This window comes from Triticum urartu, chromosome 7, assembly GCF_003073215.2.
Source record: "Triticum urartu cultivar G1812 chromosome 7, Tu2.1, whole genome shotgun sequence".
NCBI lineage: Eukaryota > Viridiplantae > Streptophyta > Magnoliopsida > Poales > Poaceae > Triticum > Triticum urartu.
In genome coordinates, this window is record NC_053028.1 from 43270725 (window position 1) to 43287500 (window position 16776).

At 45.9% G+C, this 16776-nt stretch overlaps 1 protein-coding gene across 2 annotated transcripts; it reads right to left on the bottom strand.

Moving 5' to 3' along the window:
• Nucleotides 1-1198: 1198 nt before the first annotated feature.
• LOC125522715 (protein RDM16-like) lies at nucleotides 1199-4225 on the bottom strand. 2 transcript variants are annotated; one of them, XM_048687754.1, is made up of 7 exons: nucleotides 3907-4225; nucleotides 3441-3503; nucleotides 3240-3361; nucleotides 2897-3112; nucleotides 2618-2811; nucleotides 2350-2513; nucleotides 1199-2261 (listed from the first exon to the last, which is right to left on the bottom strand). In XM_048687754.1, exons 5-7 carry the CDS (start codon nucleotides 2717-2719, stop codon nucleotides 1403-1405), a joined length of 1125 nt encoding a protein of 374 aa, XP_048543711.1. In that variant the 5' UTR covers nucleotides 2720-2811; nucleotides 2897-3112; nucleotides 3240-3361; nucleotides 3441-3503; nucleotides 3907-4225; the 3' UTR covers nucleotides 1199-1402. The 2 variants fall into 2 exon arrangements, with proteins under 2 accessions (XP_048543711.1, XP_048543712.1); XM_048687755.1 differs by lacking the exons at nucleotides 3441-3503; nucleotides 3907-4225 and having other exon boundaries at nucleotides 3240-3385.
• Between the last annotated feature and the right edge of the window lie 12551 nt (nucleotides 4226-16776).

Here is a 16776-nt window from a genome sequence, read left to right on the forward strand (position 1 = left end):
ACATGGTGCAAGAAATTGGGCGTAAACTTTACAGATAACTAACGGGAAAGTTTTTTCTTTCGGTCAGAAAATACATGGCGCGAGAAACTAGTTAATAGCACCATATATGGCATTAACGAAAATGACACATGCATAAAGGATTTTTTGGTAAACCAATAATAATTGATTTTCAGACGCGGTCCAGAAATAAAAATTAGGCATTTTTCTCATGTTCACTGCGGCAATTTAGCCATCTGGTTAAATTTTGTCTGGGGCTTGATCATCTCATACCTCCTTAACATATTTCAGCTGGGTTTCATTCTCTGTAGTGGTTTCAATGAGGCAGTGGTTTCTTACTACTGGAGGGAGCCAACCTAGCGAATCACGGAGGCAATGTGTGGAAAGAGCAACAAAATACATGACCGCACGAGAGGATATCCCGCTGTTGTTGCACAAGGGCAAAACGACGAAATAGACGGTGTGGACCCACCGTCGTTGTAGAGCTCATAAAGCCGAACATGAGATGTAGTATTGCCAAAGGAGATAGTGTTGCGGCAATGACTTGTCGGGCTATGAGATGAAGACTATATGGCGGTGGTACATTATATAGTGGATCTTTAAGTTTTAACCACCCCAAATGCTGGATTTTGAGCCGGCTTTTCCAAGTCTGATGAGATTCTGCCGCCTTCTTTCGTCACCAACAATGAACTGCTATGAAATAGTAATTGACACTGTCATCGCACATCCTTGCTCTTCTCTCCCTGAGAAACAATCATGTTGTGGGCTTCCATGGTAGGCGGCCGCAATCATACCCCCACACAAGTATAACTCCATTGTGGAGGCATGTGCTTTCAGGAGAGGCAAGGAGGGAGAGGGAGAGGCTATGGGCATTGTGGGCGGCGAGCTGGAGGACAGAAGCCACGTCATCAGCCAGTGTTCGTCAATGAGATCACCAGCACGAACAAGGGCAGAAGGGGAAATAAGCTTGGCAAAATTAGCACAAAACCACCTGCTGCCAAAGCCACTTAGATTAGACAACATATGGTCTTGTAAAAAGTAAATTCAAACATGTTACTGTATTTTGTGGAACCCAAGCTGCAAAACCTTGGGGTTTCGCTACTAACTCTTGTTTAATCTATAATATAATTCAGTGACGTAAAAGTTTAGATCGTAAGACGTCCATCAAAAATAGTATAGCAAACTTTATCGAGCTGGCATCTTACGTAACGTCCATAAATTATAATTCGCAACATACAAAATATTCAAGGCCTGCACAATCTTATTTGAAAGCATATTGCAAAAACCCTACAGCTCTTTCACGCGCTCGGTTCATCTACAGTCTGAAAATGACATGTTCATGACAATACAAAGTATAGAGTGATCCACAGCAATCGCTCTCATTGTCTTGAACAGAAGTTTGAGCTCAAGACGAATCCTCGAGGAAGTTAACAGCCAGGTTCCAGTAGTGTGGAACTTCAGCATCTACAAACACCTTCTTGGCAGAAGCCTCACTCAGGCACTTACGCACACCGAACCACCTGGGAAAGGCGGGCTTCACCACACTACCTCGCCATACTAATGCACAGCTATTCACCGGCTCCTCGTCAGCGGCATCCTCGCCACCAACTGCAGCAGCCCAGTCAATCCTGTTCAGCATCAGGTTATTGTACCTCTTGATCGACTTCACCCCTCCTTCCACAACCACAACACTTATGCCATCCGTGGTAACTGCAGCTCCAGTCAACCGGTTGTCTCGGGCGTTCATGTCCACTTTAAAGCGTGTCTGACTGTGCGACAGGTCTCTGATTCTGTACACACAAACAGTGAAATAGTCTAATGTGTCAGGATCATCAAGAAGCTTCCTCTCCTTCTTCTCACGGCGCTCAGATGGCGTGAGTTTGCGGGCAATGTTGCGGTCGACATGAGCCTGCTCGCGCTCTGCAGCAGCTGCTCGTATTTCCATCTCCATGCGTGTCGGGTCCTGTGTAGCTTGTGCACCAAGTACTTTCATAAGGTTACTCATCTTGACCTTGGGCTTTGGTGGCTCCAAGAGGCCTTGCCTAATCATTTCTTGCCTATCTTTTTCCATAGCGAGGCGCCTCTGTGTTCTAAACTTCTTCTGCTCATTGTTAGTAAGCTTAAGAGGCTGAGGCGGTGGTGGTGCGGGCTCAGCCGGTGGTTCCAATGGCTCTGGATGTTGCATGTAGATGGTGATCTTATCCATATTAAGCTTTTCCAAGGAGATGTCCTCATACGTGGCAGATATCAGGATTTTTGAGTCCCTGAAAGGAAATAAAATAGGCATAGTAAGTAGCTGTATACTGATAAAGGAGAGCTACAAACAATCAACAGAGTGAGGTAGCAGCAAACCATGGCTCAATGTCAGGAATCTCTTCCTTCTGCTTCTGCTTCGGAGGCCTTCCACCAGGGGCAATTTCAATTAGGTTTGGATTCATGTCAACTTCGACCTTTGCCTTGGCGAGTTGAGCTTGCTTTACTTTATGTTCTTTGGCTTGTGCTTCACCAAATTGATTCTGCACAATCAAATCAAACTATTAAGTTTAGGCACCAACGGTACAATAAACTAAAACATGACTGCAATTAATATATTCAAAAAAAATGGTTAAACCTTACAGACCTTAATCCTCTGCAATTCAGCCTGCCTCGAAAGATTGCCTCCCTCAATAAACAGGAATCCTGGCCTTTTAGGACGAAGAAGCTTGGTTGGGTTGATGCCCATCCTTTCATCAAAATGAACGGTAGATTTTGCAAGTGACTCCAAGCCTGGTTTGATAATCTGGAATGCATCCTTCTTCTGCTGTTAATGTTGACCTAGCAAAGGATGAACCAAAAGTAGTGAGTCAATGTACAGAACTATATATCATCCTGAAATATATGTTAAGTCACAGAAGTTTACCTTCAGAGTACTCAGGTTGCTTGGCTTGGTCATGCTGATAACATTTCCATGCTCATCGATTTCCCTACCTTGAGCATCAAGACGGAGAACAGGGGCCTTGGCAGGTCTTTGAGGAACATTCAGTCCACTGGATGTACCAGGGAGCATGCTGATACAAGGTGCATACTGTGGATCTTGGCGAAATCCCATCTTAGTAGCAATCTCTTGTGAAGGAATCTGTGTATCAGGAATAGCAGTACCAAGTTAATTAAGCTGTGTGGGGAAACATGAGCTTAGAATGGTTACAAAAGTATAAAAAGAACAATGAAGCAAAGGACTAGTAATAGTAGGTGTAATGTCTTACCGCAGGTAATCTCTTGAGTTTTTCTGATAATTCCTTCTTCAGCTGCAAAGCCTTTTTAGCTTTCGCTAAAGCATCAAGACTTAAGTTGCCACTTCTGCCAGCGGATGAATTTGCAGTTCCATCTGCACTAGATTTTCCAGTAACTTCATCAGATCTAAAACTAACTCCTCCATTTTCATTGGTGGTAGTAATCGAATATACCTTTGAAGGAACAGGGTCAGCAGATGGCACCGCAACAGCAGGTGCAGAATTGAGAGCACCGCGCTGCAAAATATAATTAAGATGCAAAGTCAGCATATGAATGGATCCAATGATGAACCTGACATGAACGTTTTAATTAAAGAGAAAACAAACTGTAGACCAAATTTATTCTACATAAAACGGTAAGTACTTGTCCGGCTTGCCCTCATACATTCACTAAATAAGTATCACAGTCAGCAGGCAGCAGCAATGTAAATATCATCTTCAGCAGCAATGCGCGCTATGAATTGTAAATATCATCTTCATTATACAAATGCAATAGCAACCCTTTCTTACAGGTTTTATAACCAGAAAGTAGTAGGAGAGGTATATCACTACATGCATAATTATGAATCACTTGCGCAAATTTCAGAAACATAAATCACATAAGTATGAACAGGATAAGAAAACAGTAGAGGATACTTACATTAGGCGCTGTGGCGCGCTGTGGATCTCCATTAGCAGCACCTGACTCAAGCTTCTTGCGCTCTCGCCGTGGCCTTTCCTCCTTCCTCGGAGGCGGATCCGCTGAGGCCCTAGGCCGCTTCCCCCCTTCCCGGCCGCTGTCGTGGTCCTTTCGTTTCCGTGACGGCGGCTCGCGGTCGGCCGAATCGCGGCGTCCCACGGAATCCCGAGCCTTGTGGTGGTGGTGATGTCCGTCGGTGTCGTGGCGGCGGCGTCGGTGGCGGTCGCGATCCATGGCGCTGAGTTGAGACGGGGCGGATGGGAGATTGGGGCGCCGCGGTGGTTATATTAGCGCGTGGGGGGTGACGACTACTCTGTTTGGAGACCAAAACCAAAGCCGATTAAAAGCAACCGGCCCAACGAACCCAAACTTGAGTATGGTTTGGATTCCAAACCGACCCGGACCACAAATCCAAAATAAGTAGTACGTGTTTTTTTTTTATCAAAACTGGCTTCACGGTTTTTTCTGTAGACTGGAGTGGCAGTCCTAAATAGCAGCCCTTTGGGACTGGGGCTGGGCCAGGAAAAAAAAGAAGTGGGGTGGAGGTAGAAATTGACATCACATCTAAGGCCAACTCCACCGTGCGACCCAACGGACGTCCGCTTTGCCTGAATTCTGTCCGTTTGAGTAGATCAACGGGGTCGCATGCGGGTCTGTCCTGGGATGCGGTGGTCATGCGCACAACACGCGGCCGCATCCTTTGGCCCCATCTTGCCCGCCTTCATTTTAAAAACAACAACGTTCGAAATGCCAAGCCCTAGTTCAGGCCAGCAGCCATAGTTCACGCCGGCAACATAGCCAGCGGCCGGCAACACAGCCAGCCTGCAAAAAACGAATGTGTTTCTCGCCGTCACATAGCTAGCGTCCCAGCGGGCGGCATCCATGCCAGCCTCAAAAAAGAACAGCCACGGCCGATCGGACGACCTAGTTCAGGCCGTCGGCGTCGAACATCTCCTTCTGCCTGGCCTCGAACCAGCTCCTCGTCTTCTCGCTCATCTTGGTCAAGTCCACGCTCATGATCGCAAGGGCCACCTCCTTTGCTTTGGTCGCGGCATTGGTGGCCTCAATGTCGAGCTGCCTCTGTCTGGCCGTGACATTGGCGGCCTCGATGTCGAGCTGCCTTTGCCGGGACGCCTCCTCCAAGTCGATCTTCCTCTTCTTGGCCGCCTCCTCCATCCCAAGCTTCTTCCTTTGAAGCTCTAGGTATTGCTTCATTTTGCTCGTCCTTGCTTTGCCGCTTCTTCTCGTCCCTCATATTCTTTTGAGACATCATGCCATGCAAAGTCTCATGCAAGGCCATGGATGAGGCATTACGTATGTCGTCCACCTTGGAGTTGGTCTTGCCCCTTGGCCTCTTCAACGCCTCGCCATCTCCACCTTCGACAAACTTGGCCGTCTTCTTGCCTCTCTTCCTTTGAAGTTCACGGTATTGATCCTTGAACTTAGTGTTGGGGAACGCAGTAATTTCAAAAAAATTCCTACGCATACTCAAGATCCATCTAGGTGATGCATAGCAACGAGAGGGGAAGAGTATGTCTACGTACCCTCGTAGACCGAAAGTGGAAGCGTTATGAAACACGGTTGATGTAGTCGAACGTCTTCGCGATCCAACCGATCAAGTACCGAACGCACGGCACCTCCACAATCTGCACACATTCAGCTCGGTGACGTCCCTCGTACTCTTGATCCGATTGAGGCCGAGGGAGATTTTCGTCAGCATGACGGCGTGATGACGGTGATGATGAAGTTACCGACGCAGGGCTTCGCCTAAGCACTACAACGATATGACCGAGGTGGAATTCTGTGAAGGGAGGCACTGCACACGGCTAAACAATCAACTTGTGTGTCTATTGGGTGCCCCCCTCCCCCGTATATAAGGGGACGAGGAGGAGAAGGCCGCCTAGGAGGAGGCGCGCCCAAGGGGGGCAATCCTACTCCAAGTAGGTTCGCCCCCCCCCCACTTTCCTATTTCTACTAGGAGAAGGAGGAAGGAGGAGGAGAGGAGAAGGAAAGGGGGAGCCGGCCCCCCAAACTCTAAACCAATTCGGTTTGGGCCTAGGGGGTGCGCCCCACCACTTGCCTACTGCCCTCTTTGTCCACTAGGGCCCATTAAGACCCATTGACTCCCCAGGGGGTTCCGGTAACCTCCCGGTACTTCAGAAAATGCCTGAACTCATACGGAACCATTCTGGTGTTCAAACATAGCCTTCCAATATATCGACCTTTATGTCTCTACCATTTCGAGACTCCTCGTCATGTCCGTGACCACATCTGGAACTACAAACTACCTTCGGTACATCAAAACACATAATACCGATCGTCATCAAACGTTAAGCGTGCGGACCCTACGGGTTCGAGAACTATGTAGACATGACCGAGACTCTCTTCCATTCAATAACCAATAGTGGAACCTGGATGCTCATATCGGTTCCTACATATTCCACGAAGATCTTTATCGGTCAAACCGCATAACAACATATGTTGTTCCCTTTGTCATCTGTATGTTACTTGCCTGAGATTCGATCATCGGTATCTCAATACCTAGTTCAATCTCGTTACCGTCGAGTCTCTTTACTCGTTCCATAATGCAACATCCCGCAACTATATCATTAGTCACATTGCTTGCAAGGCTAATTGTGATATGCATTACCGAGAGGGCCCAGAGATACCTCTCTGATACACGGAGTGACAAATCGTAATCTTGATCTATGCCAACTCAACAAACACCATCGGAGACACCTGTAGAGCATCTTTATAGTCACCCAGTTACATTGTGACGTTTGATAGCACACTAAGTGTTCCTCCGGTATTCGGGAGTTGCATAATCTCATAGTCATAGGAACATGTATAAGTTATTTTTGGGGAACGTAGTAATTTCAAAAAAATTCCTACCCACACGCAAGATCATAGTGATGCATAGCAACGAGAGGGGTGAGTGTTGTCTACGTACCCTCGTAGACCGTTCGCGGAAGCGTTATATCAACGCGGTTGATGTAGTCATACGTCTTCACGTCCGACCGATCCAAGTACCGAAAGCACGGCACCTCCGAGTTCTGCACACGTTCGACTCGGTGACGTCTTCGCCTTCTCAGTCCAGCAAGAGGGGCGAAGTAGTAGATGAGTTCCGGCAGCACGACGGCGTGGTGACGGTGTTGGTGAAGAACAATCTCCGCAGGGCTTCGCCTAAGCACTACGAAAACTATGATGGAGGATAAACTAGAGGGGACGGGGTTGCCGGCACACGGCTTGGTGTTTCTTGATGTGTCTTTGGTGCTAGCCCTACCCTCTATTTATATGTTGAGCCCTAGGGTCGAAACTTGGAGTAAAAGCCTCCTCAAAGTCGGTTTCACCCGAAAGGCAAGAGTCCTTCTCGGACTCCAGGGCTAGACGCCAGGGTTCCCGGCGTCTACCCCCTAGACGCCAGGGTTCCTGGCGTCTAGCCTCTGGTCTCCGCAAAACTTCCTTTTGCACTTTCCAAAAACCTCGTGGGCTTTCCCCTTTGGCCCAGATAAAGTGTTCTCGTGCCCAAACATTTCGGGAAACATCCGAACCCCTTCCGGTGAATTCCGGAACCCTTCCAGAGATCAAACACTACTATCCCATATATCAAACGTTATCTCCGGACCATTCCGGAGTTCCTCGTCATGTCCGTGATCTCATCCCGGACTCCGAACAACATTCGGTCATCAACATACATAACTCATATAGTACTATATCGTCAACGAACGTTAAGCGTGCGGACCCTACGGGTTCGAGAACTATGTAGACATGACCGAGACACCTCTCTGATCAATAACCAATAGTGGGACCTGGATGCCCATATTGGCTCCTACATATTCTACGAAGATCTTTATCGGTCAGACCGCATAACAACATATGTTGTTCCCTTTGTCATCGGTATGTTACTTGCCCGAGATTCGATCGTCGGTATCTCAATACCTAGTTCAATCTCGTTATCGGCAAGTCTCTTTACTCGTACTGTAATACATCATCCTACAACTAACTCATTAGTTGCAATGCTTGCAAGGCTTATAGTGATGTGCATTACCGAGTGGGCCCAGAGATACCTCTCCGACAATCGGAGTGACAAACCCTAATCTCGAAATACGCCAACCCAACATCCACCATTGGAGACACCTGTAGAGCACCTTTATAATCACCCAGTTACGTTGTGACGTTTGGTGGCACACAAAGTGTTCCTCCGGTAAACGGGAGTTGCATAATCTCATAGTCATAGGAACATGTATAAGTCATGAAGAAAGCAATAGCAACAAACTAAACGATCAAGTGCTAAGCTAACGGAATGGGTCAAGTCAATCACATCATTCTCCTAATGATGTGATCCCGTTAATCAAATGACAACTCATGTATATGGTTAGGAAACTTAACCATCTTTGATCAACGAGCTAGTCAAGTAGAGGCATACTAGTGACACTCTGTTTGTCTATGTATTCACACATGTATTATGTTTCCGGTTAATACAATTCTAGCATGAATAATAAACATTTATCATGAAATAAGGAAATAAATAATAACTTTATTATTGCCTCTAGGGCATATTTCCTTCAGTCTCCCACTTGCACTAGAGTCAATAATCTAGATTACACAGTAATGATTCTAACACCCATGGAGCCTTGGTGCTGACCATGTTTTGCTCGTGGAAGAGGCTTAGTCAACGGGTCTGCAACATTCAGATCCGTATGTATCTTGCAAATTTCTATGTCTCCCAACTGGAATAAACCCCGGATGGAATTGAAGCGTTTCTTAATGTGCTTGGTTCTCTTGTGAAATCTGGATTCCTTTGCCAAAGCAATTGCACCAGTATTGTCACAAAAGATTTGTTGGGGAACGTAGTAATTTCAAATGTTGGGGAACGTAGTAATTTCAAAATATTCCTACGCACACGCAAGATCATTGTGATGCATAGCAACGAGAGGGGGAGAGTCTGATCTACGTACCCTTGTAGATCGCAACGGAAGCGTTGACACAACGTAGAGGAAGTAGTCGTACGTCTTCTTCCCGATCCGACCGATCCAAGCACCGTTACTCCGGCACCTCCGAGTTCATAGCACACGACAGCTCGATGACGATCCCCGGGCTCCGATCCAGCAAAGCTTCAGGGAGGAGTTCCATCAGCACGATGGCGTGATGACGATCTGATGTTCTACCGACGCAGGGCTTCGCCTAAGCACTACAACGATATGATCGAGGTGGAATATGGTGGCAGGGGGCACCGCACATGGCTAAGGAACGATCACGTGGATCAACTTGTGTGTCTTGGGGTGCCCCCTGCCCCCGTATATAAAGGAGCAAGGGGAAGAGGCCGGCCGGCCAGGTTGTGGCGCGCCAAGGAGGAGTCCTCCTCCTAGTAGGAGGTGGAGTGGGAGAAGGAAAGGGGGGGCGCCGCCCCACTCCCCTAATCCAATTTGGACCAGGGAAGAGGTGGCGCGCGGCCCACCTCTGGCAGCCCCTCTCTCTCTCCACTAAGGCCCATATGGCCCATTACTTCTCCCGGTAGGGTTCCGGTAACTCTCCGGCTCTCCGGTTTTCTCCGAAATCACCCGGAACACTTCCGGTGTCCGAATATAGCCGTCCAATATATCAATATTTATGTATCGACCATTTCCAGACTCCTCGTCATGTCCGTGATCACATCCGGAACTCCAAACTAACTTCGGTACATCAAAATGCATAAACTCATAATAACTGTCATCGTAACGTTAAGCATGCAGACCCTACGGTTCGAGAACAATGTAGACATGACTGAGACAGATCTCCGGTCAATAACCAATAGCGGGACCTGGATGCCCATATTGGCTCCTACATATTCTACGAAGATCTTTATCGGTCAGACCGCATAACAACATACGTTGTTCCCTTTGTCATCGGTATGTTACTTGCCCGAGATTCGATCGTCGGTATCCAATACCTAGTTCAATCTTGTTACCGGCAAGTCTCTTTACTCGTTCCGTAATACATCATCTCGCAACTAACTTATTAGTCAAAATGCTTGCAAGGCTTATGTGATGTGTATTACCGAGAGGGCCCAGAGATACCTCTCCGACAATCGGAGTGACAAATCCTAATCTCGAAATACGCCAACCCAACATCTACCTTTGGAGACACCTGGAGTACTCCTATATAATCACCCAGTTACGTTGTGATGTTTGGTAGTACCCAAAGTGTTCCTCCGGTAAACGGGAGTTGCATAATCTCATAGTCATAGGAACATGTATAAGTCATGAAGAATAGCAATAGCAACATACTAAACGATCGGGTGCTAAGCTAATGAAATGGGTCATGTCAATCAGATCATTCAACTAATGATGTGACCTCATTAATCAAATAACAACACATTGTTCATGGTTAGGAAACATAACCATCTTTGATTAACGAGCTAGTCAAGTAGAGGCATACTAGTGACACTAAGTTTGTCTATGTATTCACACATGTATTATGTTTCCGGTTAATACAATTCTAGCAGAATATTAAACATTTATCATGATATAAGGAAATAAATAATAACTTTATTATTGCCTCTAGGGCATATTTCCTTCAAGATTTTCGTTGGACCCGATGCACTAGGTATGACACCTAGATCGGATATGAGTTCCTTCATTTGCTGCTTCCGAAGCAGCTATGTACTCCGCTTCACACGTAGATCCCGCCACGACGCTTTGTTTAGAACTGCACCAACTAACAGCTCCACCGTTTAATATAAACATGTATCCAGTTTGCGATTTAGAATCGTCCGCATCAGTGTCAAAGCTTGCGTCAACGTAACCATTTACGATGAGCTCTTTGTCACCTCCATAAACGAGAAACACCACCGCGGCCGGGCGGAGAGGAGCACTGGCGGGGGGGGGGGGGGGGGCCGCGGGGGGGGGGGGGGGGTTGGGGGATCGAGGCGAGGGAGGTGGGGATCGAGGCGTGGGAGGTGTCGGACACAGGATCATTTTTTTCGGTGGAGTTCGGGAACACCACCGCGGCTCCTGTATAGGGCGTTGTGATCCAAATGGGAGTAAATAGTATTGTCATATATATATATATATATATATCGAAATATGTATTTGGCAACCCTGTGCCCGATTGCAAAACTGCCACACCACTCGGTGTCCCTTCGATCGGCATCGCATGCATAAGTCTTCATCCCGTATTCCTCCCCCGCACCAAGTCCCCAGCCAACGGTGTCTTCCTATGATTCCTCCTCCCTGCCGCCAAGTCCGAGCCCGCCTCGCCGCATCCTCCTCCGGCGAGCCGCCGACGGCAAGCCAAACCGCATCCAGCGCCGTCAGATCTGGCAGCCGCTCGATCTGCATCTCCGTTCACGACTCCTTCGCCTGAGCGCCCAGGCATGGCGCCGCGAGCACGCACCCCTCGAGCACCAGCGCCTCCTCAAGTCACCGCCATAGCCTGCTACTCCGGCGAGCAGCTCCTTCCACGGCCAACACTCGCCATAGGCTCCGGCGAGCGCCGACTTCAAGATTGGACACTTTGCATCGACTCTCCTTCATCTTGAAACAATAATGCGTTGCTCAACTAAAATGGATTTCGCAATGAAGAGATCTACGAATTTCATGTTGAAGTCCACGCGATTCGTTAGCCTAATCAACAAGTATGATGGATTAATTGGGAGTTCTTGTTTCAGTTTTCAGTTTTTCAGTTTTCAGATACAGGTTTCGTTGGTTGGAGGTTGAAGACAACATTTTCTGGTGCTTCAGAGAGAGAAAAAGAGTTGGGCTGGGCCCATGCTGGGTAGAGGCCCAGTCAGGAAAAACTTAATGTTGACTAAAGAAAACATGTTCTGTGGGGTTTTTAGCTTCAATTGGTGCATCATTTGTACTACATTTTAAGACCTTACCAACTTACGTATAAATATCATGCTCATTTGACCGAAAAAAAAGATTGATGTAGGAAATATACTCTCAGTAACTTCTATGTTAAATATCATGATAATTTATATACAATTGATCTGAATAATTTTACGTTACAAACACCATGATAAATTTGACATAGAAATTATTATTGAAAACAAACCCTGTAACTCTATGCAAATAGCACTGGTAATAATTACACAACTGTTAGACATGATAACTTGCGCAAAAAACACCGTGGTAATTTTGAACCAGGGAAAAAGTTATTAGGAAACATACCCGCAGACTGATATTTTAACCGCAAAACATCAGTGTAATTTTGACCCAAGAAAAGTAGGTGAAAAAACATAACCACGTAACTTATGTGTAAATAGATTGATAATTTACACTCCCGCCGGACTTGATAGCATACATACAAACACCACAATAACTTGACCCCAAGGGGTGTATTACAAATGTGCCACCGGTAATCTCTATGTAATAACTTGGTAATTAAAAGCACCAGTTAACTGATACCTTACATACAAAAACATGATGATAACTTTCTGACTCGGAGAAACTTTTTATTGAAAACATATGCTCGCTAATTTATGTGTAAATAGTACGGTAATATATGTGTCACATACCCGATAATTTATGTACAAAACACCGCGGTTCCATTGACCAAACAGGAAAAAGTTGTTTAAGAACACATCCTTGGTAACTTATGTGAAAATAGCATGGTAATATACGAATAAGCACCGCGTAACATTTTTTGCGAAGGGCAAAAGTTGTTGAAAAACATACAATCGATAACTTGTGTGTAAGTGCCATGATAATATACGAACTGCAGATTTGATAACTTGGGTATAAACACCACGGTAACATTGACCAAAAGGGGGAAAGGTGGTTGAAAAACATACCCTTGGTAAATTGTGTGCAAATAACATGTTAATACACAAACCGAAGAACTGATAACTTATGTACAAACACCATGGTAATTTTTTCAGGAAACACCGCGTAATTTTTAACCTATGAGAAAAAATTATTGGAAAATTTACCCTAGTAAACTATGTGAAAATTGCATGATAATAGAACGAAGTGAAACTTGATTACTATTTATAAACATCGCGGTAATTGAAACATGGATGTAGTATGTCAAAAACTTCATGTTTTTTGTCCTCTTTTGTATGCTATTCAGGGCTTCTTCTGAAAAAATAACGTACACTCAAAACGCCATGGGGTAACTTTTCACGAAGGAAGGGGGTTGTTCAAACATACCCCCCCCCTCCCCCCCGGCGGTGCGCACTTTAAATTTTGTGCAAAATTACGATGTTGCACATGTTTAAAGTTACTGTGAATTTTCACACTGTAGTTACCGACCTTCTCATGAAATAGTTACCTGCTTTATCATGTCATTTTTATAACCAGGGGTGTTAATGTATGAAGTTATCAGCATGCACATGTCATAGTTATCATGCTGCTCGGCCAAAGTTATCAAGCCTAAAATTAAGCTTTTCGTTGACATGGTAGAAAGAAGAAGGGTTCAAATTCCGTCGTTTGCATACTATGGACAACAACTTAAGATGGGTGAGTTGGTTATTAGTCATAGTGGGCACGCATTAGACCTGAGTTCAAGTCCTCTTTTAAGCACTTTATTATTTCTTTTTCTTCCCACCTAAATTAACTAGCATAAAACCGGGAGAGAGAAAAAACGTTTTGAAAATAAAAATCGGGAGGAAAAAATTCGGTGGAAGCCTCCTACGATCGAGCCGAGTTCAAATGCTCGTTCGATCGAGCGGAACGAGCCCTTCTATATGAGTCATTTATCTACAAGGATTGGTGGTGTGGTAGTTTTGCTATCCACCACACGTGTGCCAAATATGACAGTCCATATATATGATCGGTTCTACTAGAAATTCTATTTATATATATGCATAACGTGTACAATATGTAGTATCGTAAAATACCAGCAAACGAAAAAGAATTAAATGGAAAACACAAAATTAAATGAAAAAGAAATCATAAATCCAAAACCCCCCAACCTTTTAATACCAGTTGGTGTCACCAACCGGTACTAAAGGGCTCCCTGACCCTGGAGCTGGCTCGTGCCACGTGGTTGCCCTTTAGCACCGGTTCATGCTGAACCCTGTACTAAAGGGGGGGACCTTTAGTGCCCACACTTTAGTGCCGGTTATCGAACCGGCACTAAAGGCCCTTACGAACTGGTGCTATTGCCTGGTTCTGCACTAGTGTGACATGATCTCTGAGAAAGTGATGACGGATCTGAATGTGCTTTGTCTTCGAGTGTTGAACTGGGTTGTTAGCGATCTTGATGGTGCTTTCATTGTCGCAGTAGAGTGGCACTTGCTTCAAATGAATACCATAGTCTATGAGTGTTTGCTTCATCCATAGAAGCTGAGCGCGGCAAGATCCAGCAGCAATGTATTCAGATTCAGCAGTGGAGAGAGATACACAGTTCTGGTTCTTTGAAGTCCAACACACAAGTGATCGTCCCAGAAAGTGACATGTGCCTGATGTAGACTTGCGATCCACCTTGTCACCAGCATAATTAGCGTCCTAGAATCCAACTAGATCAAACTCTGAGCCTTTTGGAAACCATAATCCTAGTGTTGGGGTGTAAGCCAAATATCAAAGAATTCACTTCACAGCTAAGTGATGCGATTACTTTGGTGCTGCTTGGAACCGGGCACACATGCAAACACTAAGCATGATATCTGGCCTAGATGCACATAAATAAAGCAAAGAGCCAATCATGGAGCGGTATACCTTTTGATCGAACTCTTTATCATTGGCATCAAAATCCAGATGACTCTTGGTAGGCATTGGCGTCGTATAACCCTTGCAGTCTTGCATTCCAAACTTCTTCAGGCAATCTTTGAGGTATTTCTCTTGCGATATGAAGATGCCGTTGCGTTGTTGCCGTATTTGAAGACCAAGGAAGAACTTCAGCTCACCCATCATGGACATCTGATATTGCTCTTGTATCATGCATCCAAACTCATCACTGTATTTCTGATTAGTGCAGCCGAAGATAATGTCATCCACATATATTTGGCACACAAAAAGTTCACCATCATATGTCTTCGTGAAGAGAGTGGGATCCAGGGAACTAGGTTTGAAGCCTTTGCTCTTCAGGAAGTCTTTGAGTGTGTCATACCAAGCACGTGTTGGGGAACGTAGTAATTTCAAAATTTTCCTACGCACACGCAAGATCATGGTGATGCATAGCAACGAGAGGGGAGAGTGTTGTCTACGTACCAACGCAGACCGACTGCGGAAGCGATCACACAACGTAGAGGAAGTAGTCGTACGTCTTCTTCCCGATCCGACCGATCCAAGCACCGTTACTCCGGCACCTCCGAGTTCTTAGCACACGTACAGCTCGATGACGATCCCCGGGCTCCGATCCAGCAAAGCTTCGGGGAGGAGTTCCGTCAGCACGATGGCATGGTGACGATCTTGATGTACTACCGATGCAGGGCTTCGCCTAAGCACTACAACGGTATGATCGAGGTGGAATTTGGTGGCAGGGGGCACCGCACACGGCTAAGGAACGATCTCAAGGATCAACTTGTGTGTCTTGGGGTGTCCCCTACCCCCGTATATAAAGGATGAAAGGGGGGGGGAGGCTGGCCGGCCAAAGGAGGGAGGCGCAGGAGGAGTCCTACTCCTACCGGGAGTAGGACTCCCCCCCAATCCTAGTCCAACTAGGATTCCCAAGTGGGAAAGGGAGAGAGGGGGGCCAGCCACCTTCTCCTAGTCCTAATAGGACTAGAGAGAGGGGGAAGGCGTGCAGCCCTATGTGGGCAGCCCTTTCACCTTTCCACTAAGGCCCATGTTGGCCCATTTGGCTCCCGGGGGGTTCTGGTAACCCTCCCGGTAATCCGGTAAAATCCCGATTTCACCCGGAACACTTCCGATGTCCAAACATAGGCTTCCAATATATCAATCTTTACGTCTCGACCATTTCGAGACTCCTCGTCATGTCCGTGATCACATCCGGGACTCCGAACAACCTTCGGTACATCAAAATGCATAAACTCATAATAACTGTCATCGTAACGTTAAGCGTGCGGACCCTACGGTTCGAGAACAATGTAGACATGACCGAGACACGTCTCCGGTCAATAACCAATAGCGGGACCTGGATGCCCATATTGGCTAATACATATTCTACGAAGATCTTTATCGGTCAGACCGCATAACAACATACGTTGTTCCCTTTGTCATCGGTATGTTACTTGCCCGAGATTCGATCGTCGGTATCCAATACCTAGTTCAATCTCGTTGCCGGCAAGTCTCTTTACTCGTTCCGTAATACATCATCCCGCAACTAACTTATTAGTTGCAATGCTTGCAAGGCTTAAGTGATGTGCATTACCGAGAGGGCCCAGAGATACCTCTCCGACAATCGGAGTGACAAATCCTATTCTCGAAATACGCCAACCCAACATCTACCATTGGAGACACCTGTAGAGCTCCTTTATAATCACCCAGTTACGTTGTGACGTTTGGTAGCACACAAAGTGTTCCTCCGGCAAACGGGAGTTGCATAATCTCATAGTCATAGGAACATGTATAAGTCATGAAGAAAGCAATAGCAACATACTAAACAATCGGGTGCTAAGCTAATGGAATGGGTCATGTCAATCAGATCATTCAACTAATGATGTGACCTCGTTAATCAAATAACAACTCCTTGTTCATGATTAGGAAACTTAACCATCTTTGATTAACGAGCTAGTCTAGTAGAGCCATACTAGTGACACTCTGTTTGTCTATGTATTCACACATGTATTATGTTTCCGGTTAATACAATTCTAGCATGAATAATAAACATTTATCATGATATAAGGAAATAAATAATAACTTTATTATTGCCTCTAGGGCATATTTCCTTCAGTCTCCCACTTGCACTAGAGTCAATAATCTAGATTACACAGTAATGATTCTA